Source organism: Uranotaenia lowii, chromosome 2, assembly GCF_029784155.1.
Source record: "Uranotaenia lowii strain MFRU-FL chromosome 2, ASM2978415v1, whole genome shotgun sequence".
Lineage (NCBI taxonomy): Eukaryota > Metazoa > Arthropoda > Insecta > Diptera > Culicidae > Uranotaenia > Uranotaenia lowii.
This window is the reverse complement of record NC_073692.1, coordinates 168,018,884-168,045,903: the sequence shown is the minus strand read 5'-3', so window position 1 is coordinate 168,045,903 and position 27,020 is coordinate 168,018,884. Positions and strand designations below refer to the sequence as shown.

Sequence of the window (27,020 nt, the reverse complement as noted above, 5' to 3'; positions counted from 1 at the left end):
ATACCAAGAAACTTAACTTGAGTTGCTAGTGTTGTAAACTGGGGTAGCACGGATACAAGAATGAATACACGTAGTTACTAAACACTACATATTAAAAAGACGATTTATTGACAAGGTAAAATCACGTCGCGACTAAACGTTTACAATACAAAACATAAAGTGATTGGTTGTTGTTGTTGTTTTCTACCCGCCGGTTGGCGCGTCGATCGGCTGACAGAGAGGCTGTCAGCAGTGAGCCCAGCGGTATTGTTTGTAGGGTGTTTCACGCCCTAACATCTCCTCCCTTAATACAGCCGGTGCGGGTTGAACCGGATCGGCGGTCTTCTGGTTCGCGAAGAACGACGAGGCACCTACACAGCTGTTCGTTGACCTCTACTGGGTCAGCAGAGCTTGTTGATGATGGAGAAGGAGACGTTGAGAGAGACGGGATATCGGTGAAGTATCTGGAGACTGTCCAAGATTTTTCGGTGTTGTTGGAGCTACGCAAAATGTGCTCAGATCCTCACTTATTGGAACCGAACTTCTCCCCTCTCGATTTTTCCGAAATGGTTCAGCCTTGCTGTGCGATTGTGCTGTGGTGAAGTGCTGGATGCTGAATGTTTGGAACGTGGTGCTGCCTCAAATGACTCCGACGATATGGATGGTTTGACACTCTGGTTGCAAAAAGTAGAAATCGGCACAGACCAGAGCCCAAAAGCGTCAAGCAAATCGAGTCCGAACACGTTAAACGATTTGTCGACCACGTGAAATGTCCCACGGCGCTGCTGGCCATTGACGTTGACGTCACACTGGAATTTGAAAAGGAGCTGGAGGGGGGCACCAGAAGCCGTAGATGCATTACGTAGTGCAGGGGTGGTGGAAGGCTTCCCGATTTTCTCCAACACACGCTTCGATACCACACTGATGTCGGATCCAGTGTCCAACTGCAGTTGCACTTCAGCACCGTTAAGATGAGCTCGAACAAATTTTCGTTTTTGTTGCTTTTCATGCACTATCACTGTATTAGCCCGAAAAGTTTCATGTTGTTTCTTGTGATAGGGCTTCGCACTTTTGTTTTCGGATAAACAATAACCTTCACGGTGTCCGTTGTTGCCACAATCACTACACTTGTGGTCCTTGTATGGGCACTCACGAGTGTAGTGCATTGCGCCGCACTTCCAACAAGGGGTTGGGGGAATGTTTTTGTTATCACTGCTCACTTTTTTCGGAGAACTTTTGGAAATTTGTTTCCGATTCCGCTTCACGAACTGCACTTCGGGTGGTCCGGATGTTCCCTCGATCATAGCAGTGTCTCTCTTCAGACACATCAGCCGCTGGCAGTGTAACGGGGTCCCTCGTTGCATCTCGTGCCCTTATCAAACTGTCAATCACGCGACAACAGAAATGAAATGTAAACGTCAGGAATAGATAGGTAGAAGGATAGAGAGATAGATCGAAAAGTGCAAATCATCTAAAAAAGTTATCACAGCGAGAAAACGTGTGTGCGAAATTGCTTATATTAATACTTCCTTTCTGAGTATCAGGTGTTGTAATTATCAGCATAATATTATCAGGTTATAAAAACAGAAGTTGCTATAGCGACTAAGTAAGTATTCCCGTTTCGATAGCGGTAGGAATCAAAACTTAAGTAGTCGTCACATTTTATCTAATTTAGTATCATAACCTGACCGGAGCTGCTCAGAAACCACCAATTAAAAAGAATCCTATAAACCGGCAATTGGTGCTCAGTCGGCAAACGTAAGCTCTTGAACCTTAACTATTAGATGATTGTAAACAATTATGTACTACTTATCCAGGGAACACTAAGGCTAACTTACCTTATTGATCAAGCCGAACATATGAGATCTTCGTTAAGTGCGGACAACATACTAAACGTAAGTTTATGAACATTATTAATTAATCGCACCTATCTAAATTTGTATCAATTATTCAGGGATTTAAAATACAGCATCATAATTGTAAACTGCGTATTCGTGATCCGGAAATATTGTTGACAAAGAACATTTTTTAAATCCGTTTACCGAGGATCTTTGTCGTTCGGACATGGGACTGGACAGAACTACACTTGCGACAACGAGAGGCTTCGGAGATGCCATTCAAGAAACCGTTGGGTTTAATTGCCAAATCTGCGAGCAATGTGACAGCAGTCGGATGGTGTTATGTGATAATTGCTCCCTATGGCATCACTATGAATGTGTAGGTGTAACCGATCAGATAGAGGATGAAAACGTTCCGTGGAGCTGCCAAAAATGCAATAAAAAGATGAAGCGCTCCAAAAAGGGCTTTCAAGATGCAGCATCCTCGAATCTACCGGGCCCAAGCAAACCAACAAGCAAAGCAGATATGCCATTGGAGACACGTGAGCAGATAAGAGCCAATCGAACATCAAAGGTAGGCTCGGTTTGTTCCCGAGGATCGGCGAAAGCCTTTCTTGAAATTCAACTTCGTAAGGTGGAGGCGGAGCAAGAGATTTTAGAGGAGAAAAGAAAACTCATGGAAAAGAAGTTTAGCTTACTTGAAGAGATGGCAGAACTCGAGGAATTACATTCTGTCAAGGAGGACCAGCACACTATGGACGCCGTTGATAAATGGCTAGAAGAATCGGAACTATCTATTAAACTCCAGGACGACCGGAAGAAAAAAGCTCCGCTCAACGTTCATCACAGCTCCGAGTCAGAGTCCTCAACGGACACCGATGCTGACTCAGTGAAGAGCGACCCAACGAAAAAGCGGAATTTCAGACCACATAAACAGTCTACACCGAAAGGAATTTCTTCAGGATCGATGAGATCGGGTAAGGCTGGGGCGAATGCTACCAAAAGCAACCAGAATGCCTGTAGCCTTGAGCGTAGTCACCTAGCAGCCCGACAAGTGGTTAAAGACCTACCCGTCTTCACAGGGAACCCGGAAGAGTGGCCCATGTTCGTATCCACCTATGATAGTACTACCACCATGTGCAATTTTAAAGATGAGGAGAATTTGATTCGCCTGAGAAATTGCCTCAAAGGAGATGCTCTCAACGCTGTGAGGAGCTTCTTAATTCAGCCATCGACAGTACCAAAGGCCATTAACGCGCTTCGTCTGCGATTCGGTCAACCTCAATTCGTTATAAGTGCTCTCAAAGAAAAAATCCATTCGATGCCATGCCTAAAAGTAGACTATATGGACAAGTTGATAGACTTTTCTTTAGCGGTCCTAAATCTCAGCGCCACTATCGACGCGTGTGGTAAAAAAGAATATTCACGAGACACCTCGTTATTGAAAGATCTCGTCGATAAACTTCCGGAAGAACTTAGGATGAAATGGGCCCGGCACCAGCGTAGTTTGAAGAGAGTCAATCTTGCGAAATTTAGCGATTGGCTTTACACGTATGCTGAGGATGCTTGTCTGGTAACGGAACCGCGAAGCTCAAAGAACAAACCTGCTGATGCCGACCGGTATGGTCCCCGTAAAATACGGGCTTCACTCAACACCCACACTGAGTTGGTTGACTCGGAAAGCAGTATCCACGAAGAAAAAAGTTCAACATTGACGCATTACGCTAACAAGGGTTGCCTAGTATGCAAAGGAAGTTGCATAAGTCTTGAAAAATGCAATAAATTTCTGGGAATGACGTACAACCAAAGATGGTCAGCAGTGCGAGAGAAAACATTATGTAAGAAATGTTTAAAATTGCATAGAGGACGTTGTGTGGCACCCGTCTGTGGTCAACAAGGCTGCACATACAAACATCACGCCCTGTTACACAAATATTCCGATAGTCCAACGGCGGCACCTGTGGAAAATTCTGTATGTAATACGCATCAAGTCAATTCGGGTTCAGCACTACTCAGATACGTTCCAGTTAAGCTCTACGCAAACGGAAACGAGCTAGAGTGCTTTGCATTTCTTGACGATGGATCCCATCTTACGCTTCTAGACGAAGAAGTCGCTAACACATTAGGAATTGTCGGGGAGAAACGTCCACTTTGCCTTCAATGGACGGGCGGAACCGAACGGAATGAATCCAACTCCCGAGTGGTAAATCTCCAAATATCTGGACTAAACGGTGAAAAACATCAATTAGACGGTGTGCGTACTGTTCGTGAGCTCCAACTACCATATCAAACCCTTGATTTCGATGACATGAAGCTTAAATATAATCATCTCTGTGATCTGCCCGTCCAATCGTATCAAAATGCACGACCACAAATTCTCATAGGAATCAAGCACGTAAAGGTGGCGCTAGTGCAGAAAAGTAGAGAAGGAGATATGGACGGTCCCGTGGCAGTTAAAACTCGCCTCGGCTGGTCCGTCTACGGAGGAGGAACAGATAGTTATGCTGTGAGCATGGTCCACTACTCCTTCCACATACGCTCGAGTGGAATTGAAGAAGAGGTACACCTGGAAACACAATTGAACCAAGCGTTAACCGATTATTTTGCCTTGGAAAGCCTAGGCATTACCACTCTGAAAAACGATATACGTTCCAAAGAGGATGAACGAGCCCTGATGCTCCTCCACGAAAAAACGCGGTTTACCGGGGAACGTTATGAGACCGGACTCCTGTGGCGATATGACCATATTCGTCTTCCTAACAATGAAATTATGGCTAGGCGCCGTTATGAACTTTTGGAAAAACGAATGAAACAGAATCCGGAACTGAAGCGAATGCTTACCGATAAAATCACTGACTACATAGCTAAAGGATATGTTGAGAAACTAGCTCCGTCTGAGGGTACCTGGTCCGATCAGTATCCGGTTTGGTATCTACCAATCTTTCCAGTAACAAACCCGAACAAACCAGGAAAAATTCGAGTGGTTTGGGACGCTGCCGCAGCTTACAATGGTATCTCACTCAACTCTGTACTGATGACGGGCCCGGATCAGCTGGCGTCATTGGTTACAACATTAATCAAATTTCGAGAACATCGTTTCGCCGTTAGTGGCGACATCTGTGAAATGTTCCACCAAGTCATCATAAGAGAACCTGACCGCCAGTGCCAGCGCTTTTTCTGGAAGGACCGAGAGACAGACGAATTCCCCAGCAAGTACGTTATGAAGGTCATGACCTTCGGAGCCAGGTGTTCTCCATCAAGCGCTCAATTCGTTAAAGATGCTAATGCGGAACGATTTTCAAAACAGTTTCCCGTCGCCTCGAGCATCATCAAGTATTCAACTTATGTCGATGATGTTCTCTTTAGTGTAGAGAACGAGGATAAAGCAATTGAAATAGCAAAAAATATTCGCACTATCAACGCTGCAGGAGGATTTCAAACACACAACTGGATGTCCAACTCGCAGCGGGTTCTGATGATGATGGGTGAGTCACCGAAAACGGAGAAGAGTCTCGAAGTCACCTCGGAGACTACAGGCGAGAAAGTTCTTGGTATGTTTTGGTGCACCGAGGACGATTGCTTTACCTTCAAGATCAATTGGAGTCGACTGGACTGCGAACTGCTGAACCTAAAGCGAATCCCTACGAAGCGTGAAGTCCTAAAAACATTGATGTCCATATATGACCCGCTCGGCTTAGTGTCCCATTATCTTATGTTTCTGAAAATTCTGTTGCAAGAAATATGGAGAGCCAAGGTAGAATGGGACGAGTCAATTGGAGAAGAATTTTTCAAAAGGTGGACAGCGTTTATAAGCGTACTTCCCTCCCTAGAAAACTTAAGGATTCCTAGATGCTACCATCAGATGTACGAACCTGATCCGAACGTCAAAGTACAACTGCACACGTTCGTAGATGCAAGCCAAGACGGAATGGCTGCGGTGACGTTCCTCCGTTACGAAATTAACGATGCCATCTATTGTTCCTTGGTTGGATCTAAAACTCGAGTAGCCCCTCTAAAATACCTGTCAATCCCGCGAATGGAACTACAAGCGGGGCTTGTTGGCGCCAGGTTAACAGCAACAATCAAAAAAAGCCTGACTATCAATATTCAACGAACGTTCCTTTGGACCGATTCACGCAATGCACTCTCGTGGATCGTATCAGACCACCGTAAGTATAGTCTTTTCGTCGCGGCAAGAGTCAGCGAAATACTCGAACTAACTCATGAGTCCGACTGGAGATGGGTCCCCACTAAGTGGAACGTGGCTGATGACGGGACGAGATGGCAGCGACAATCAGATCTCTCACCGACATCGCGTTGGTTCGTTGGGCCTCCATTTCTACGCCAGTCCGAGAACACATGGCCGATGGTGAATTTGAAAAAACTAAGTACGCACGAAGAACTAAAAAGACCACTGCACATACATGGTGAAAGACCAGAGGCAATATTTCGCGCAGAGGACTTCAGCCAGTGGAAACGGTTAGTTCGAGTCACTGCTTACGTGTTTAGGTACTTAAGAAAGCTTCGTCGAGAGGGGAATTGCGGTGTACTAAAACGGGAAGAGCTACTGATTGCTGAAGAGTTTCACTACCGTCAAGCGCAAATAGAGGCCTATGAAGAGGAGTATCGTAATCTGGAGACAGGCACAACAGCAATTTCTAAGCGAAGTTCTATTTATAAGCTTTCAGCGTTCATGGATGAGAAAAAGCTACTTCGGATGGATGGCAGAACAGGTGCGTGTCGGTACCTGGACCCCGCAACGGTGAAACCCATTATATTACCATGGAAACATGCCATCACCAGACTTATTGTTGCATCGTATCATGACATGTATCACCATCAGAATCGAGAAATGGTTGTAAACGAAATTCGTCAGAAATTCTACATCGCAAATCTCCGTCGCGTATGCAATCAAGTGCGATCAGGATGTCAACGCTGTAAAAACCGCAATGCTAATCCCCTTCCTCCAAAGATGTCCGACCTACCCCCTTCTCGTTTAGCAGCTTATACAAGGCCCTTTACTCATACAGGGTTAGACTACTTCGGCCCGTTGGAAATCGTGGTAGGGCGAAGAACTGAGAAAAGGTGGGGTGCATTATTCGTCTGCCTTACTACTAGGGCCATACACCTTGAAGTCGCGTATAGTTTAAGTTCCACCTCCTGTATCATGGTTATAAGAAGTTTCATGGCCCGTCGCGGAACCCCAGCGGCCTTTTACAGCGACAGAGGAACGAATTTCGTAGGGGCATACCGAGAGCTTAAGGAGGCCTTGGCAAAAATGGATCACGACGCTATAGCAGAGGAATTTATTAGCTCGCAAACAGATTGGATCTTCAACCCTCCAGCTTCACCCCATATGGGTGGAAGCTGGGAACGGCTTGTTCGTTCCGTGAAACGAATTCTCCCAGAGCTGCGAGTATCGAGGAAACCAAACGACGAGGAACTACGTAACGCCTTTGCAGAAATAGAAAGCACTCTAAACAGACGTCCGTTAACTCATGTGCCGGCAGACTACGAATCACACCATGCCTTAACTCCCAATCACTTTTTGCTGGGCAGTTCGGATGGGTCGAAACCGCTGACGGACATTAGCAACGAAGGTATAACTCTGAAAAGAGGATGGATGATCTCGCAAGCAATAGCTAACCAATTCTGGAAACGATGGTTGCACGACTACCTCCCAGAGATCACCCGGCGGACCAAGTGGTACGAACCAGTCAAACCTATCAAGGTAGATGATATCGTCGTTATAGCTGATCCTGATCTCCCAAGAAATTGCTGGCCTAAGGGACGAGTAATCAAGACAACCAACAGAGATGGCCAAGTAAGAAGAGTTTGGGTTCAAACCAGTAAATCCATCTACGAGAGACCTGCCGTTAAAATCGCCGTACTGGACATAGATGGAAGTAAGACGATCTCGGAGTAGGGAGCATCGCCTTACTTGGGGGGGAGTGTAACGGGGTCCCTCGTTGCATCTCGTGCCCTTATCAAACTGTCAATCACGCGACAACAGAAATGAAATGTAAACGTCAGGAATAGATAGGTAGAAGGATAGAGAGATAGATCGAAAAGTGCAAATCATCTAAAAAAGTTATCACAGCGAGAAAACGTGTGTGCGAAATTGCTTATATTAATACTTCCTTTCTGAGTATCAGGTGTTGTAATTATCAGCATAATATTATCAGGTTATAAAAACAGAAGTTGCTATAGCGACTAAGTAAGTATTCCCGTTTCGATAGCGGTAGGAATCAAAACTTAAGTAGTCGTCACATTTTATCTAATTTAGTATCATAACCTGACCGGAGCTGCTCAGAAACCACCAATTAAAAAGAATCCTATAAACCGGCAATTGGTGCTCAGTCGGCAAACGTAAGCTCTTGAACCTTAACTATTAGATGATTGTAAACAATTATGTACTACTTATCCAGGGAACACTAAGGCTAACTTACCTTATTGATCAAGCCGAACATATGAGATCTTCGTTAAGTGCGGACAACATACTAAACGTAAGTTTATGAACATTATTAATTAATCGCACCTATCTAAATTTGTATCAATTATTCAGGGATTTAAAATACAGCATCATAATTGTAAACTGCGTATTCGTGATCCGGAAATATTGTTGACAAAGAACAGGCAGTCTTCAGAAAGCTGCTCCAGGGTCACGTCGTTCCGGTCCTCGATTTTTGCCAACAGTCTAGTACGCACCTCTGCATCACACTCCGCTTTCATGCCGCAAACAAATAATAAACATTTGAACTGCTCCTCCGTCAATTTACTCAGCTCAAAATCGACCGCGTTCTTGGTTGTCTGCAGGCAACGATATCGCTTGCTGATGAGCGATTCAGCAGCACCAAACAGGATCCCCAATTTCCGAACTGTTTCATCGAATTGGTAATCCTTCGGTAGCTTCGGAAGAATTAAGTTGACGTACCGTTCATGTTCGGCGGAACCCATCTTCCGGAGAAGCAAACGCACTTTTGCTTCGCTGTCGAGCCGGGAAGCGTCTTGCTCGAACAGGTCCTTGTACCGCGCGTACCAAGCCACGAACGTAATGTTGTTGTCCCGTACCGGAACTCCTTAATGTGATGCGACAGTGAATCTAAAATCACTTCTGGGTGTGATGGAATTTGCACACTAATTGATGACAGCGTACGGAGGAACATTTCCTGCTGCTGCCGCATGAATTCCTGCTGCTATTGCAGCATTTGTGTCGCAAATGCTTGCTGCTGTTGGAGGAACTGGGAGAGAAGTGCGTCGGTAGTTGGTGAAAACTGGTGCGATGATTGCTGCTGCTGCTGCTGTTGCTGCTGCTGCCCGGGGAACTGAAGAGTAAGTCCCGTCGGTGGCTGTTGACCGAAGCGTGTGTGGGAGAAAATCGGGAAGCCTTCCACCACCCCTGCACTACGTAATGCATCTACGGCTTCTGGTGCCCCCCTCCAGCTCCTTTTCAAATTCCAGTGTGACGTCAACGTCAATGGCCAGCAGCGCCGTGGGACATTTCACGTGGTCGACAAATCGTTTAACGTGTTCGGACTCGATTTGCTTGACGCTTTTGGGCCTTGGTCTGTGCCGATTTCTACTTTTTGCAACCAGAGTGTCAAACCATCCATATCGTCGGAGTCATTTGAGGCAGCACCACGTTCCAAACATTCAGCATCCAGCACTTCACCACAGCACAATCGCACAGCAAGGCTGAACCATTTCGGGAAAATCGAGAGGGGAGAAGTTCGGTTCCAATAAGTGAGGATCTGAGCACATTTTGCGTAGCTCCAACAACACCGAAAAATCTTGGACAGTCTCCAGATACTTCACCGATATCCCGTCTCTCTCAACGTCTCCTTCTCCATCATCAACAAGCTCTGCTGACCCAGTAGAGGTCAACGAACAGCTGTGTAGGTGCCTCGTCGTTCTTCGCGAACCAGAAGACCGCCGATCCGGTTCAACCCGCACCGGCTGTATTAAGGGAGGAGATGTTAGGGCGTGAAACACCCTACAAACAATACCGCTGGGCTCACTGCTGACAGCCTCTCTGTCAGCCGATCGACGCGCCAACCGGCGGGTAGAAAACAACAACAACAACCAATCACTTTATGTTTTGTATTGTAAACGTTTAGTCGCGACGTATTTTATCTCGTCAATAAAAATCGTCTTTTTAATATGTAGTGTTAAGTAACTTCGTGTTATTCATTCTTGTATCCTTGCTACCCCAGTTTACAACAGCTAGTGATAAGGTTTGGTTATTCTTCTCATTTTGTTGATTGATTTTCTTGTTCGTCATTTTGAACTGTTTATTGTATTCAATAGCAGCAATTCCTAAAAAAAATCACTCACAGTACCAACATATTACAATTCAGCTGTTCAAAAGATTGAAAAACTTGAACTTGCCGATTTCGATACTTCAACGAATATTCTATCCTCGTCGTCATTTGAAGTAACCCATGAATAAAACTAATTTAATATTCTGAATGATTAAGATAAACTTAAGTGAGGAGTTTCAAGTAGACATAAATAAAATAAGACACACGTCTAGTTCTGTTGGAAACCATGCGCTTAAGAAGACTGGTCCGTTTATTCAATCTTTAGATCTTATTTACTCAGACTCGCCAGCGAGGTTCTCATTATGCCAGCTCTGTTTACAGAACGGGATCGGTCCTAAAAGCAATAGGTCAATGACCTGAATACTACGAAAACAGTTCTCCGCTTTGAACTTACCCCCCAAACCTAAATGTGCCACGATGGAGGTACTAGAATCATACTTGCCTACAACAAAAACCTCTTAAATAAAAAAACAGTTCTCCGCTTGAAGGGCAAGTTTGGCGTATTGACAAGTTGTGGTTTTTCACAAACTTAAGTATTCAATATTGAACTCAGGTTTGGGGGGTGGGAGTTATCAAGTTTCGGTATTTTTGACTTTCAGTGTAGAAGATCCAGCGGTCGTCCGACGGAGCTCGTCATGTATGCATATATGCAATGGGACGGCTAGTAGGCGGCAAGTAGAATTCCTACTAATCTTTCTAGTGGTCCTACTACTCTTTTCCGTCAAAGGGTACTAGAGCCTATTACATTAATTATTAATGATCCCGCGCCGATCCACCTGTGCATAGGGCCGTTCTAAAAGACCTCCACTGTTGACGATCCGGAGCCAGCGTCTTCACCTGGTCCCAGTCAAGATTCTCGTCGACAGTTCGGATTTCAGCGGTTAGGCTTCGCCGCCACGAGTTTCTGGGTCTGCCTCTTCTTCGATGACCTTCTGGATTCCAATCTAGCGCCTCTCTGCAAATCTCGTTTTCATCTTTCCGCAGCGTGTGCCCAATCCATCTCCACTTACGTTCCCGAATCTCGATTTCTAGCGCCCTTTGATGACACCGGCGATGTAGTTCCTCATTTGAGATCCAGTTGCCAGGCCACCAAGCGCGGATGATATTCCGCAAGCAGCGATTTACAAAAACTTGCAGTTTTCGCGTCGTTACCGCATATGTGCACCAAGTTTCGCACCCGTACAGCAATACGGATTTGACGTTTAAGTTGAAGATTCGGATTTTTGTTCGTAGAGAGATCTGGCGTGACCGCCAGATGTTTCGGAGACTCGCAAACGCAAATCGAGCCTTTCTGATCCGGGTTTCGATGTCTTTCCTGGTACCACCATCAGGCGTTATCTGGCTACCAAGATACTGGAAGCACTCCACTTTCTCAACTTGTTGCTCAGCTACCATGAAACTGGAGGGATTTGCTGTGTTGATCTCCATCGACTTGGTCTTTCCGACATTGACTTTGAGACCTGCTGCCTTGGAACTTTCGGTGAGGTCGTCGAGTTTGCTCTGCATATCCGGTTGTGTTTGGGCGAGCAAAACAATATCGTCAGCCAGGTCAAGGTCGTTCAGTTGCTCCATTGTTGTAGGATTCTACGGCAATCCTCGGTTCGGTGCGCAGTCAATCGATCCAGTCAGAATCTCATCCATTACGATGAGAAAAAGTAGCGGTGATAAAATACATCCTTGTCTCACTCCAGCAGTTACCGGGATTGGTTCGGACAAGAAACCATCGTGCAAGACCTTGCATGAAAATGCCTCGTATTGTGCTTCGATGAGATGGACTAGTTTCTCTAGGACCCCTCGTCGCCTTAGAGCCGCCCAGATGTTTTCATGGTTAAGTCGGTCAAATGCTTTTTCAAAATCAACGAAAACCAGCAGAAGAGAGTCCTGGAATTCGTTGATTTGTTCCAGTATGATTCGTAGCGTTGTGATGTGGTCCACACATGATCTTCCGGATCGGAATCCAGCTTGTTGCCGTCGGAGTGTAGCGTCAATTTTCTCCTGGATCCTGTTCAGGATCACTTTGCAGAGTACTTTGAGGGTTGTACAGATCAACGTTATGCCTCGCCAGTTACCACACTCTGTCAGGTCTCCTTTCTTCGGGACCTTTACGAGGATACCCTGCATCCAGTCGGCCGGGAATGTTGCAGTATCCCAGATGTCAGCGAAAAGACGGTGCAACATTTGTGCTGACAGGGCAGGGTCGGCTTTCAGCATTTCAGCAGGGATGCAATCGATCCCAGGTGCTTTGTTGAATTTCATGTTCTTGATTGCCGCTTCTATTTCAGCCAGCGAAGGCGCTTCCGAGTTGACGCCATTTATGCGACTTACTGTTGGCGCTTCGAGCTACGGATTCTGTTGGCCATCGCTATTCGTGACTCGGAAGAGTTGTTCGAAGTGCTCAGTCCATCGTTTGAGCTGATCTGTTCGATCGGTCAATAACTGACCTGCTCGGTCTTTCAGCGGCATTCTTGCATTAGTCCTTGCACCACTGAGGCGGCGAGAAATGTCATAAAGTAATCGGATATCTCCATTGGCGGCGGCTCTTTCTCCCTCTTCGGCTAGGGAGTTTGTCCAGGCTCTCTTGTCTCGTCTACAAGCTCGTTTAACTGCCTTTTCCAGCTCCGCACATCGTAAGCGAGCGGCTGCTTTGGCTGACCCGGTACATGCCTGCTCAATTCCGACTTTCGCCTTTTTCCGATCATCGACCATCCTCCAAGTTTCATCCGACATCCATTCACTTCTTCTTCCACAAACTTTACCAAGAGTACCATGGCTCGTCGTGATAAAGGCATTCTTGATTCCACACCACTGTTCTTCTAGCTGTGCAACGTATGCCCTTTTCACCTCTGGATTCTCCAACCGGCGGACGTCGTATCGACACCCGACTTTCTCCTCGCGCCGTTGGACACGCGCAACTCTCAGTCGTATTTCGCCAAGGACGAGGTGATGGTCAGATGCAATGTCTGCGCTTCGTTTGTTGCCGACAAGGCTCCTCCTCCATTTTCGGCTGATGCAGATGTGGTCAATTTTATTTTCTGTTCGGCCATCTCGGGATACCCAAGTGACCTTATGTGCTGGTCGATGGGGGAAGAGCGATCCACCGATTACCATGTTGTTGTTGCCACAAAATTCTACAAACAGCTCTCCGTTTTCGCTCATCTATCCTAGACCATGGCGCCCCATGATGCGCTCAAGGTCCTGATTGTCGGAGCCAATCTTTGCGTTGAAGTCGCCCAAATGGATTTGAATGTCACCCTTCGGAATTTTCTCTACCACGCTGTTCAGTTGACTGTAAAACTGCTCTTTCTCCTGCAAGTCGGCAACGTCAGTTGGCGCATAACACTGGACCATTGTAAGGTTTCTAACCCGTGTTCTGAATCTGGCTACACACAAAATTTCTGAGGCCGAAATTTAGCAAAATTTTGCTCAAATTTGACCAGCTAGAAATTCAGCAATCAATTTAGCAATTTATTTCTACTCAAAAATTAGCAAACAAGGGAAAAATTAGCCGCCGAAATATTATGCTGAAATTTTAGCAAAAACCGGAAAAAAAGACTGGGAAAATTTCAATTTACAAAATTTATTATTTTTTCTCAGGAAAAGCAGGGAGGGTATGAGAGGATGATATAAAATACTCGAATTCTTTCACATTCATAATTTTATTGCACTTTTATTTGGACATTCACTTTATTTCATAACACTTATTCTTACTTTGAATATGACAATTTTCTTCCGGCACTTGAACTGGGATGTTCCGGATGACGATAAATGGAATTTGTACTGCTGGTTTTCGGTTGTTTACATCGTTGACCAACAGAAACCATTGAAAGTTTTTAATCTGCCTGTCCATTCTTTGACATTGATGACTCTCTTCCACTGGTAGCGGAATCCTGATAAAAAGAAGAATTTAACACATCATAATCGAAAATGTTTCTGCTTCCAGATTTGATCTTACCTGTATGCTCCCGGTTGCGATTCGGCTAACATTTCGCGTGCACTTGGTCACCAAAGACACGGCCGACATCAAATTTCATTATCACTGTTTTTATTCTTTGCGGCGGCAAATTTGGCTGCCGCCAAAAAAAAATAGGCGGCCAACAAACTTCATTTTTACTTAAACTAAGCAAAATACGCTTTTTGCTATCATGTTAGTAAAACGAGCCATATTGCTAATCGAAAGTAACCGACTATTTTTGCTAAGTGCAGGCCCAGAAATTTTGTGTGTACACACAAAATTTTCGAGGCCGAAAATTAGCAAAATTTTGCTCAAATTTGACCAGCTAAAAAGTTAGCAATGAAATTAGCAATTTTTTTTAACTATAATTTTAGCAAAACAGTCGAAAAGTGCCCGGACTAAATTTTTACTAATTTTTTAGCATATAAAATTATTTTTGCTAAAATTTAAGCAAAATTTATTTACCCCCAAAATTACTAAAATTTTAGTTAATTTTGAATTTCAAAGTTTTTGTTGGTTTTTTCAGATATTGGTTAGAAACAGAAAGATCGTAATCATTTGATTGGTTTTTTTTATTCAATAAGAACAGCTGCATGCGAAAGCTGTAGTAAAACTGATTTTTTTCACTAACACTTTACGCCGTGAATGTTGTTACACGTAGTGTCTCGGTCGAGCGGAATATGGCGTACGGAGCCTGGAGTCTCGCGTGCTAACATCATATGGTGTCCTGAGTTTCCAAGCCAAAATTATACCTGAGGGCATTTGACAAAAGCCATAAGACAACTTTCACCTGGAGGCCACCAATCAGCTTGGCTGAAATTTTATAAAAGAAAAATTGTTAAAATTTAAAACATGATTTGAAGCAGAAATATATTTCTGTTGAAATATTTAACAACATGTTTTTAAATCCTCGCCTTCAACAAACAGATCAAGTAGATTGTACGATTCGAAAGGACCAGACGAATCGTACGATTTGAAATGTTTGAACGGATCGTACTGTTCAAACAAATCCAATTGATTAAACGAATCGTATAACGAATAATCGTTTATAATTCTCATGAAAACTTGATTGATTTAGATTGTTCAGCTTTTTATCCTCTGAATTTTTCATTCTTAAAACAGAACCAGGAAAAAACACCAGTTATTCATATTAAACATCGTCAGCTAAATATCCAAAGGAAAGGTAGTTTAATATTTGAGAACTATTGACTTAAGTTAAGAGAAGTTTTTAAAGAATCCCATTCTAGAACCATCAAATACACTCTGAGTGATTTGTTGTTATGTTATAAAAAAATTACGGAAAACTACAATTCTTCAAAATCGAGAGTTCAATTTGACAGCAATAAATAATACAGTTGAACTTACCCCACTGCTTACCCTGCCTCTAATTGTGAGATAATTTTAGATATCAAAGCGCCAGGTCAAGCTGCCCGCGCAACCACAGCAACATGATTCAAGGTTTCTCAAGAAATTCTGAAAAAAAAACAAAAGAATGGTTCCTTCAAATTCTATCTGTTTTTTTTCTGAACAGCTAGTACGAAATAGGGAGAACTTGTAGTAGTGCTCCGTTTGAATTCGGGACTGATATTTTTAATTGACTGCGTTCTGAAATGGCTGACCGGAAATAGCGAAAAATCGTTCGCAGTATTAAATTCGAATTTGGAACTTGGTTACAAAGCGTATGAAAATTTTAAAATCAGCAAAGCTGGACAAACCTTGCAAACCTCAAAAACAGTACTTATACTGTTCCAGACCGGCTGTTCCGGAAGGCAGCCAATGGAAAAATCGAGTTCCGAGATCGAATTTTTGCCTGTAATCAGGTAACTACTTCAACATTTATTCACTTACCTTGTTTCCAGATTCGTTGGGAAAACTAAAGATCTTCTGGAGAGCTGCTGCACCGGGGAGACTAAAAGAAGAAGTCTTTCAGCTTCCATTCTTTCCTCACACCGTCACAAAAAGATCTATAATAATAAAATGTTTATTAAAAACAAAACAAAAAAGGTTTTACCTTTACTGAAGGTTATAAGTCAATCCGTTCCATACCGGTCCTCAACCCAACAAGGGATTTTTGCCCCGGGTTCGAGTTGTGGCATTGGCTCTCGAATGCCGGTTTATTCTTCTTGCTCTACCGGAACGAATCAATCTCCCGGAAAGAGGCATCCAGATTTTCCACTAGCAGACACTCCCAGAAATCGCGCAAATCTCCGGATGTTTCTATGGAACAGACGCAGCTCAACATTCCGCTCCATGTCAGCTGCTTTGGTTTCAAAATATTTTCACCATTTTCACCCGCGCGGTACAAAATAAAAACAAAAATGTTTTGACAGGTTTTCGCTATCATCCTTCTCAAATTTTAGCACAAAAAGACCGTGGTTTGGGCACAGGCTAAAAGTTTGAGTCCATGCTACTATAAGTGCTAAAATTTTTAGTAGATGGGATTTTTTTACTCAAATTGAGCTATAGTCATGACAATATGGGAAAGTGCTAATTCAAAAGTAAATCAAAAAATTTGCTAACAGAAAGTAATGGTGTATTTTTGCTAAGTTGAGGCCCAGAAATTTTGTGTGTACACTGTAAATTTTTGCCTCGATTTCCAGCAAAAAAAATTGCTGGAAACGTTCAGCAATCTAAATTTTTGCTGGAAACCAGCAATCGATTTTCGAATTGCTGGACTTTTCAGCATTCGGTTATGTGCTTGTCATTTTTGCTGAAAAATCAGCAATCGGTTTTCAAGTTGCTGGACTTTCCAGCAATTGATCTAGTTTGCTGGAAAATCAGCAATCGAGTTGTCAATTTGGAGTTTGTTTTTGTTTCGTACGCTTAAGGAAGGTGAGATTCTATTTTACGAATTTAGGTTAAATTAAATCAATTATTTAATGTTCCTCTATATTCTAGCAACCAGGCATCAAGTCAAGGGTAAGTTTTTATTGTACAGGTAGATATTCCATAGAAGATACTAATCAAAACTATTTTTACAGGTGGCGGATGATCAACACTGCGGCACAAAGCGGCTACCCCAGAGCCGGTTTTAGAAAGTTGTAAAAAAAAGTTTTTTTTTTAAATAAATAAATCCCTTATTGAAAATGGGAGAAAATAATTGTTTTTATTGCTTATTATATGCACAGCCAATATTAAACTGTAATTTTGAGTTGAAATATAAATTTCATACTAAATACTGCCGGTTGTACACACAAAACTTTCGGGGCTCCACTTAGCAAAATTTCACTGTTACTTTCCGTTAGCAAAAATATTTTTTTACCGTCGAGTTAGCAAAAAGCTAAATTTACTTGATTTTAGTAATTTTAAAGTTTATCTTGCTTGATTTTAGTAAAACGAAGGTTTTTTTAGCCGCTTTGTGTACAGACAGCAGCCGCCGCGTGTTGGGAGGAAAAAAACAAACTGACACAATTGAACGCGGTTTCGAAAGTTTGATTCTGGTGGTTCTGAAGGTGGCTAAATCAACTACGATATACTAGTCTAATCGACGCCGGAGGCGTACAGGTAGAGTCAATTATAAATTATAAAGATTTTCCAACTTTTTAATTTCAGAATTGTTATTATTTTTCTACCAGGTTACAACTCAAAAAGAAATCCTCAACAGTCTGGAAATGGAAAAATCGAGACTGAAAATTCAACGAGCTCCATCGTTCTCCATCCGACACACAACTCAGTGAATTCGTTGGTAAGAATGGCATTGCATTCCGCTCGCCGGAAGGTGCGTCCCCAGGATCGGAACTTCTGTTCTACAAAGTGTAAATTTTTTTTAAGAAAAATGTGAAAAATAAATTAAAAGTGAATGAAATTTGAGTATTGTTTTTAATAATAAAACATTCCCCCTAAATCTCCAGAGAAAAACCACACATTTTGAAATTTCTGGTCCGGGCAATCTTTTTCTCCGGTTTTTGCTAGAAAAGTGAGCAAAAATTGCGGCGGCTACACACAAAATTTTCGAGCCTCCACTTAGCAAAAATACTGCGTTACTTTCGATTAGCAATAAGGGTTGTTTTACTAACGCGATAGCAAAATGCTTATTTTGCTTGAATTTAGTAAAAAAGTCAACTAGCTAGCCGCTTTGTTCGGATAGCAGCCGCCGGCTACGAGAGAAAGAAAAATAAATCAACGTGAATCAGTACGATTGGCGGAACCTGTGGAGCTGGGGCTGATAAGTCAGTGACGAAATGGTAGCCAGACTAACACCGGAAGCGTACAGGTAAAGAACCGGTCATGACACGAACAGATTGAATTGAAGATCGATTTTTGAAGCAGGAAATTCTGTTTTTTTCTAGGAACTTACCAATGAATGAACAGTAATGCGGTTACGGAATCGAGTTCACTGCTAGTGGTGCCAAGGTGTGATGGCCAAGTGGCCGACGGAAGTTGGATAAAACATCGGAAGCGAATAGGTAGGATTCGATTCAACCATGAGAAAATCCGGCTTTTAATATGCGAAATTATTTGTTTTTCGCCAGGTTGTTCCTGCCGACCATCATTGCAGGATGATCGACAAAAAGGAACCATTTTCACCCGGGTGAAAGACCAATTCTAAAGATCAAGTGGACAAATTAGTTAGTTAGTTAAGTGACTTGCATTTTTTTTAAATAAATGAAGTGAAATAATCTGTGTTGACTTTTTCATATTCCCTCCAGAATTTCCATAGAAAAAATAAAAAAAATCAATATTCCTAATCCCCCGCGGTCTTTTCCGCCGGTTTTTGCTAAAATTTCGGTAAAACATTCCGGCGGCTAACTTTTTCTCTCTTTTGCTAAAATTGTAGTAGAAAAAAATTGCTAAATCGTTTGCTAAATTTCTAGCTGGTCAAATTTGAGCAAAATTTTGCTAAATTCCGGCCTCGAAAGTTTTGTGTGTAGATTTTTCTCTCGTTTGCTAAAATTTTAGTTCGAAAAAATTGCTAAATTGATTGCTAAGATTTTAGCTGGTCAAATTTGAGCAAAATTTTGCTAATTTCCGGCCCCGAAAGTTTTGTGTGTATGTTGAAAGAAATAGCTGGTTTTCAGCAATCTTGATTGCTGATTTTCCAGCAATTTGAATTGCTGGAAACCAGCATTAACGTTTGCTGTTTTTTCCAGCAATTGAAATTGCTGGAAATTTTGCTGGAAAGTCAGCGGGACAAAAACCAGCAAAATTTGGCTGGTTTCCAGCAAAAAAAAAATTGCTGTGTACGATTATTCTTTCGTTTATTGGTTCCCATCTAATGAGGGCCGCGTAGGCCTGCGGGCTTAACAGGAAACCAACTCCTCGTTCCCGAGTAGCATGTTCTCCTCGTATGCCAGAGTAAAGCAGGACTTGCCCGGATTGTGTCTTGTGTTCTCCAGTATTAGGCCAACGGACTTCGCTCAGTCCCAGAATTTCAAGCTTGAGGCGGCTAGCCTCTCTAGCAAGTTGTTCCAGTTTGCCTTGTTGGGCAAGGGTTAAAACATTCCAAGTTCCAATTCGTGTCCGTGTTTTCATGCTAAAAGTCGTCGCCAAAGTTCCAGGTCGGTCATTTCTTTCGGATTCCGTAACAATTTCAAATCGGGAGCAGTAGGTTGTTAGCCTAAAGTCCCTATCCCGCGATGGGGCTGCCATCTTGGACTTAGCTGGCGGGAGCCGCATTTCATAAATTCAGCCGCTTGCTGCGAGACAGACGCTGTTTGAGCCGCCCCTGACCTGGAGAACAGACGCTCGGTTGTTGTTGCACGCCGCCCCTGACCTGGGGAACAGACGCGTGCGACCACCTTCTCAGTCTGCATGCGACCAAAGCATCCACCGGGGTTGGGTACCCGATCTCCGCTTAGGTTACTCGCATCCCAGCCGGTACCATGGGGAGGTAGAGATAGGAGTTGTGAATAAGAGGTGATATGACCACTATGGGGTCTCGTGTTGCACATTATCCACCATTTACCAGCCTATGATGTAATATATTCGCCGTGATGTAATTGGGTAACGCGCCGTTGTACTGAAGTGGAAATTGCGGGTTCCAGTCCTGCCAGTAAGCCGTTGTATTTTTTTCGAGAAATTTATGATATTTACAACTTATGTTCTTTCTTTCTTTGATATCTCGTGTTTATTTTATACTTCCCATCACCTTTGAAAATATGAATAAAAAATGGCAATGGTACAAGTTGATGTATCCCGTTGGGCCTAGAACCATTTGACCTAAAGTAATTTAATTTCCAAATGGCGTTATGCCAAACAATATTTAAGCCAAACGACAGCTAAATGACATTATGTCAAATGACTTTATTCCAAACGACATACGACCGGAAATAGGATGTTAAGGGAATAGGCTTGTGAAGGGAGGCTGAATTGAACAACATGAACATGGCAAGTCAGTTGCCTCCTGAGCCGATGTCCGCGAGTTCGAGCCCAAGAGTAGACATTGTTTGGAAATGATGACGAGTATGCCATAAGATTCTCTTATGAAGTGGCGCCATAAGAAAAAAATAATGAAAATTATAAGATTGTCTTATGATGGAAATGAACTCAAAGGATGAACACCGGTTTCAATGAGGAATCGCTGTTTTTCATAAGATATTCTTGTGAGAAAGGAACATTTCGCATACAATAAAAATAATTCAAGATTTTATTTAAAATCATTCTATTTTTTGCTATATTTGTTTCAAATAGCATGGCGACAATCAGCAGCCCTTCAACACCCATTTCTTAAAAATGTTTTATCGCCCCCTCGGTCCTTTGACTTCGCGCTTCTTGCCTGTAGCCAATCTGAAATGTAAATATGTAAATAAAAAGCATCTATTGAGTTTACAAGTATTCTCAACCTTCATATTAAAATTAAATTTCAACGAAAACTTACCAATTAGAATATCAAAACCACATTCACATTTAGGAAAGGCACTAACTAAGCAGGCGGCGGCAACGCTATTCAAACCGTATGGAGCACATCTCTCAGATTTCCCCTCTTTTTCCCCTTTTTTTGACAGATTTAAGCTTTTTTCCTCAGATTTGAGCTTTCATCTCCTATGCGCTCAAGGCAAAAAAGCTTAAATCTGAGAAAAAAAAGCTTAAAAACGAGATTCACCAACACTTAGTTAAAAGATGTGCTCACACGCAGGCCCCGGCAAAGATACAGGATTTGTCCATGTATCGTGTGACCAACTTTTTTTAACTAAGTGTTGGTGAATCTCTATTTTAAGCTTTTTTTTTCTCAGATTTAAGCTTTTTTTGTCTTGAGAGCATAGGAGATGAAAGCTCAAATCTGAGGAAAAAAGCTTAAATCTGTCAAAAAAAGGGGAAAAAGAGGGGAAATCTGAGAGATGTGCTCCATACGGTTTGAATAGCGTTGCCGCCGCCTGGTCACACGATACATGGACAAATCCTGTATCTTTGCCGGGGCCTGGCCTTGGTGTACGAGGCGCTCATCAGAATGCGTAGTCCCTATGCAATGTGCCCGAAGACGTAATCTAGTACCCAGGCCCCGGCAAAGATACAGGATTTGTCCATGTATCGTGTGACCAACATCTTTTAACTAAGTGTTGGTGAATCTCGTTTTTAAGCTTTTTTTTCTCAGATTTAAGCTTTTTTTGCCTTGAGAGCATAGGAGATGAAAGCTCAAATCTGAGGAAAAAAGCTTAAATCTGTCAAAAAAAGGGGAAAAAGAGGGGAAATCTGAGAGATGTGCCCCATACGGTTTGAATAGCGTTGCCGCCGCCTGCTAGTACCATACAAATATGTTCATCATTTTTTCACAATGCCGTTTCTTGTATTTTTCATAAGAACATCGTATGAAAATTGAAAGAATTTCATAAGACTCTTATGAAAAACTATTTTACACTCTAAAAGGCGGTTCATAAGACGCATCTTATGAAAATTATACTAAGAATTTGCCTGAGTGTGTAATACGTCTAGCATAATTCTTTTGAGGCGTTGAGGTGCAGGGTCGAGACTTTTCTTAAAAAATGCCTCTAATGTTTATGATCGCAGTCTCTATTTTTAGCCCTTTAGCTTAGCTTAGCTTAGCTTGATTGACTACTCACATCCACCTTAAGTCATTGAAATCGAAATGCCGTTATGAATTCGGATATAAATGATATAAACTTCTTGCTTTCCATAGTTTGTTCCACCATAATAGTACTAAAGCATTTCGAATTCCATAACCGCTGGTGTGGCTCAGTAGAATGAATTCTACATCACCAATGGTTGCTACTCCGTGATTGACCGAGGCCATCAATTTTGCCCAGAGGTCAAAAGAATGGTGTCTGGGATTGACAACACATTCACAATGAACAAAACTGATGCTCTCTCTTTATACATCAATAACGGCGCCGGCCACGTCCTAGTAGTCAATAGATAGAGAGGAAAATAAGAGAAAGGGATGATAGAATGTAAAATTATGCTCTAGGACCGAGGTTACCTCTGCATCCTAGCAAAAAAATTTGTTGTAGGGATGGGGGAAAAGGGATATGATCAGGAGACACCTTTGACAAGTGTATAGATCTTAGTAAACCTATTCCTCGGTGCTTTCAATGTTTTTTTAACTCTACACAACACAACATTAAATCAAGAGACATATACATCAGTTAACGGGAAAATCATAAAACTTATTGTGAATAACATATATTGGCCCACTAGCGTAACAATCTCCTTTTATCTCATTGTCTTAGAGTTCTATTTTTATTAGTTATTTCGATTAGTCGAATTTCAAAACCCTCGAAGTAAAAAAAAAACAGTCTAATTGGCAACTAACAAGAAAGCTCAGCTCTAACAATGCAATGTTAGGCAATCAAATACAATATCTCAAAAAAAAAAAAAAAGAATAAAACTAAAATCTCCTCTAACATAAAATGCTAAGAGCGTATTAATCTCAGAACCTCGAATCTGTTGGATCTTAAACACGATATACTCTGATTTGATATTCTAAATCAAAAGTTTCTCTTTTCCTATCAGGACCAATACAAAGTTTAAAGAAAAGGTTTTGTTTCCTGTTACCATGAAAATTGCTCTAACATGGATCAAATATTGGCAAATTGAGGTTTTCGTTGGAGAAGCATTACTGACTGCGTAAATATCTAAGGGTTACTATCAGTTTCACAGGTGATTCTTCCGTTACGAATATAGACTTAAAACATGTTCGCGGAAAAGGAAGTTTGAGTTCAGCTAAATTGTATGCAAACCTACTGCACCGGCACATTGATCCGAAAAAAAAAAAAATAAACTTTCGTGCAAATCACAATGTATGAATCATAGAATTATTTACTTGCGTGAAAGTTGTCATTGAATCTGCATTTTGTACCCGGTGTTCCTCTTGTCACGATAAACCTCATCCCGTTCACAAATAGTACATATTTGCCTTCCATGTTTTGCTCGATATTTTTTGTTTTCATTCAATTTACCAAGAGATACTTTCGCAGTTTATAAAAGCCAAAGATAGTTAAAATTGCCACCAAAAACACAACACAAGGTAAAAAAAAGTATCATAATTACATAGAAAGGTACTTATCTTAATTAATCAATGATCCTCTTGTAGATCAATGACTTTGCCGGAAAAATGATGGTCTTGCGCCAATTCGGAGAGGGTCGCAGAAATCCCTTGGATTCAGTCAGTTGGAACATCATTGATGGGATTAAAAGTACATTTTCATCATTTTCACTGGCAACTATTAATAATTGCTAAGCAGGAACCACAATTATCCAAAAAATAACATTTATTTAAGAGAGAAAATTTTGGCAGCAAAAAAAAAACACACCCGTCACAAAAAGTCACAGCCTACCGAGTCCGCAGTCTCAATTTTTAGCCCTTTGACCATAAACGTAGTCGTGAAATCTATTACAAGCTAACCTTATTGCAGATGCTTTCTTTAAATTAATGCTTTTGTTAACGATTTTGACGCGTAGGCTACGAGCTTTCCATTTTGTATTTAGCTGCAACTGCAACGTTGATATAAAATTGTGAATGCCATAAAAGATGATAAAACGACTACATCAAAACAAAAATAAATTGTCATCATATGAAGTGGGTCAGCTCGAATGCGCTGGCAGTGCCTTGGCCGTTCTCTCCAGTACAACTTAAGTACAACTAAATGTAAAATATATACCAGTGCCATTTTAGTATAAAAAAAATTATTTCACTATTCTTACTGAAATAGAGAATTGTTTAAGACCGCCTATATAAACTTACCCGAATATTATCAGAATCTTCTCAAAAGCATTATTTTATCCAGCATAGTAGAAGAAGTGCTATTTTATAAATTTATCATAGCTAGTTAGTAAATATTCATTTTTCTTTACGAATGATTTATGCACCTGCTGAATAAAGGACAAAAATATGCTATGAATTGTTAATCAAAGTTGACCACTACGTACTGAAAAAAAGTTTTACCTTGAAAAAAGTTCACAGATTTATTAACAAACGTTATAATCATCCATAATAATATTTTTTCTTATTCACATATTCGCAAAAAGATCATCTGCGTCAATGTAATCAGCATTTCCATCTTCTAAATTTATTTTAGCAGCAGCACTGAAACTGTAGAACGATTCAATTTCGTCATTTGTGACAGTGCTTATGTCACTCTCAGTGGCACCAATTAAGCCAAACCTTTCTTTAATCACAATTTGCTCCCAAAATTCGAGCTTATTACGCGCTAGTAAACTTTTTTTGAACTCTCCAATCCATTCGTTGTATCGGTACGGCCCAAGAATTTTCGCTTCTTCTCGATATATCATCATGGCCATGGCCACTTTTTCATATTGTATCGTCATCGATTTGAACACCAAATCGGAAATGACCCTTTGGATTTGAGTACATAACGTTGCAAACTTTTCACCCCGTTTAAGCAATAGAGCAAAGTCTTCCGCTGGTGTTACTGTACCGACTTCCACAATTACTCTTTGATCGTCGATATCCTCGTTGTCAGAACTGTTTTGATACGCCATGTGCTGAGAAGAGCTGGCCGCAGTTGGGTCATTCGGAATATTGATATTCGCCGTTCGTTGTAACCATTTGATACGGGCATTAACTCTGACTTCTTTGAGTGGAAAGAGATTTTTTACCTCTCCCACCACGTCTTTCGAACGCTCTTTTATTCTTGGTGGTACATCAACTAAACTTTTTAGTTCATCGTCCATTGAAGGAATCGGAGCTTTGGGATATAAAGCACGATGTGCAATCGTTCGATACATATGCTGGTGAATTGGATTGAGTGTTTTGTGAAGAGAGAAAGCTTCTTTCGAACCTGCCTCATCGTCGTAGGCATTCATTAAATCCATTGCATCAATAAGTTTGTCCATAGCATCATATTGAGCGTCGGTAGGTTTGTGTTTGTTAGAGAGGAGTGTAGGAAATTTCAACAGCACAACTTCCTCTGAAATTAAAATTGTAATTTTTGAAACTCGGTTATGTTGAATATGAATTAAAATAACGCTTACCTTGGAAACACAGCTCATACATCATAAGGCAAGGATACCGTTTGCGATATGCTGGCATCAGTACATTGATTTTTGGCTTCGTGTCTCGCCTATAAACTTTAGTGGCAACCATCACGACATCCAAATCTGTCATTGCTTTTACCAACGCTGACAATTTTGCTTCCGATGCTGCGCAATCTTTTCTAGCAACGACCACATGAGTACCGGTTCCACAGAGATATTCTTCAACAATATTAGCTGCCAGTGTAAAGCCAAGACATGAAAGCCTTTGTTCTCCAGATTTGTAATCAATATCCATCTGACTATCGTAGGGGACAATTGTTGAACCGTACATGTATCCTTTAATAAGGTCTCCGAAATCTGGTTCAAATAACTTATCGTCTTTAAAATAGTCCTTGGTTAACTTAACAGATACATTAGGATCAATACTTTCAGTTTTGAATGAACCTATTCCTTTCTCTTCAGTGATGTACACATAGGCTGAAATGCTGATCTGAAGTTGTGTTCCTATAGATAGCTGACTATTCCAAGGTGCAGCTCTAGTAGCTTTCTTTTCAAAATGTACCAATAGTAATTCTGCTGAACTGAGATTACATAAAGCTCCATTTGATTTGAATACTATATCAGCTAACAGCTTTTCATTGGCTCGCTGTTCCTTAGTTTTAGTGTGCTGTTGACTGAACATTCCAAGAGCACTAAACTTTGGAGGTTCTTCTTGTTCATTAATTTCCTGCTGATGTTCTATAGTATCGTTTATAATATTCAATTCACAGGACATCGTACTCAACTTTTTAACAACCGAATCAAGTTGTTCTTCATCGATTGTAGCCGATACTGATAGTGTTGAAATAATAATGATTTTAAGATGAGCGAATTTCTTAGCCCTGCGAGATAGAATTTGTTAACAAATACCAATGAAATAGATTTTAAACATACTTACTGCACGCCAATTTTTAGAAAGTTCATAGCCACTACCAATGCATCAAACCAGTCTGCATTAACTTCTGATGGTTGTACTTGTTTTTCCAGAACTCGTAGCATCTGCCAGTTACTCGGTGAAATATCGAAAGCCTCCGAAACATGATCGTATCCACCATATTCTACGTTCAGTTGATTACTTGTTTCGTTAGTGCCCATCAAAATAAGCCCAACTTCGTCTTGCGGTTTGCTGAAAATCTGTGTTAAATTATCTCTTGTGATTCTATTTAGAACTGGTAGGATATAAAAAAATATACCTTTCTCTCCACAATTTTGGTAACACATCTTTTCGCCCGTTGAAAGAAGGACTCTGTCCGATTGTTTGTGTTGATTAAAGTATCCTTTCCCACGTCCAAGATTATAACACACGCTTCCTATTTTATAAAAATGGTCTTAGTACGTTTTGTAATGGCATTCATTATATTTATTTCAATTAAGGTACATTTTCACCTTAGTGGCATTGGTGTCGATAGTTTTGACTAAACAGAGTTTCGTAAATTTAACATTTTTTGTAATGACATTGATAATCTTCAATTTAATTCAATTTATTATTCGAAATTACGG

At 41.5% G+C, this 27,020-nt stretch overlaps 3 protein-coding genes and 3 long non-coding RNA genes across 16 annotated transcripts in view; 4 read left to right on the top strand and 2 right to left on the bottom strand.

The window, feature by feature from the left end:
• Positions 1 to 27,020, bottom strand: part of LOC129746909 (X-ray repair cross-complementing protein 5) — a 75,122-nt gene that overhangs the window by 46,910 nt on the left and 1,192 nt on the right. For 4 of the 10 annotated variants that reach the window (XR_008737401.1, XR_008737398.1, XR_008737402.1 and 1 more), the window contains 5 exons: positions 26,714 to 26,830; positions 26,419 to 26,654; positions 25,479 to 26,362; positions 24,430 to 25,414; positions 24,229 to 24,356 (listed from right to left, as the gene is read on the bottom strand). Coding sequence is in view for 1 of the 10 variants with exons in the window: in XM_055740844.1 (XP_055596819.1) it covers positions 24,495 to 25,414; positions 25,479 to 26,362; positions 26,419 to 26,654; positions 26,714 to 26,830 (2,157 nt within the window). In the remaining 9 variants the exon portion in view is untranslated. Of the gene's footprint in view, positions 1 to 14,676; positions 14,904 to 24,228; positions 24,357 to 24,423; positions 25,415 to 25,478; positions 26,363 to 26,418; positions 26,655 to 26,713; positions 27,018 to 27,020 lie in introns of those variants that run through there. The other 6 variants (XR_008737404.1, XR_008737405.1, XR_008737400.1 and 3 more) reach the window with 5 other exon arrangements.
• On the bottom strand, positions 507 to 1,343 carry LOC129742069 (uncharacterized protein K02A2.6-like). Its single transcript, XM_055733915.1, has one exon. The coding sequence runs from the start codon at positions 1,341 to 1,343 to the stop codon at positions 507 to 509; it is 837 nt and encodes a 278-aa protein (XP_055589890.1).
• On the top strand, positions 1,465 to 1,875 carry LOC129746917 (uncharacterized). The gene is made up of 3 exons (XR_008737411.1): positions 1,465 to 1,585; positions 1,655 to 1,737; positions 1,797 to 1,875. It is a non-coding gene; the product is annotated as an uncharacterized LOC129746917 (long non-coding RNA).
• LOC129742068 (uncharacterized) lies at positions 2,044 to 7,743 on the top strand. The gene has a single exon (XM_055733914.1). It carries the CDS (start codon positions 2,044 to 2,046, stop codon positions 7,741 to 7,743), a length of 5,700 nt encoding a protein of 1,899 aa, XP_055589889.1.
• Positions 7,881 to 9,933, top strand: LOC129746916 (uncharacterized). Its single transcript, XR_008737410.1, has 4 exons — positions 7,881 to 8,034; positions 8,104 to 8,186; positions 8,246 to 8,323; positions 8,383 to 9,933. It is a non-coding gene; the product is annotated as an uncharacterized LOC129746916 (long non-coding RNA).
• LOC129746914 (uncharacterized) lies at positions 17,259 to 18,711 on the top strand. Of its 2 annotated transcripts, XR_008737408.1 has the most exons (3): positions 17,260 to 18,303; positions 18,380 to 18,496; positions 18,563 to 18,711. It is a non-coding gene; the product is annotated as an uncharacterized LOC129746914 (long non-coding RNA). The 2 variants fall into 2 exon arrangements; XR_008737407.1 differs by having other exon boundaries at positions 17,259 to 18,303; positions 18,380 to 18,711.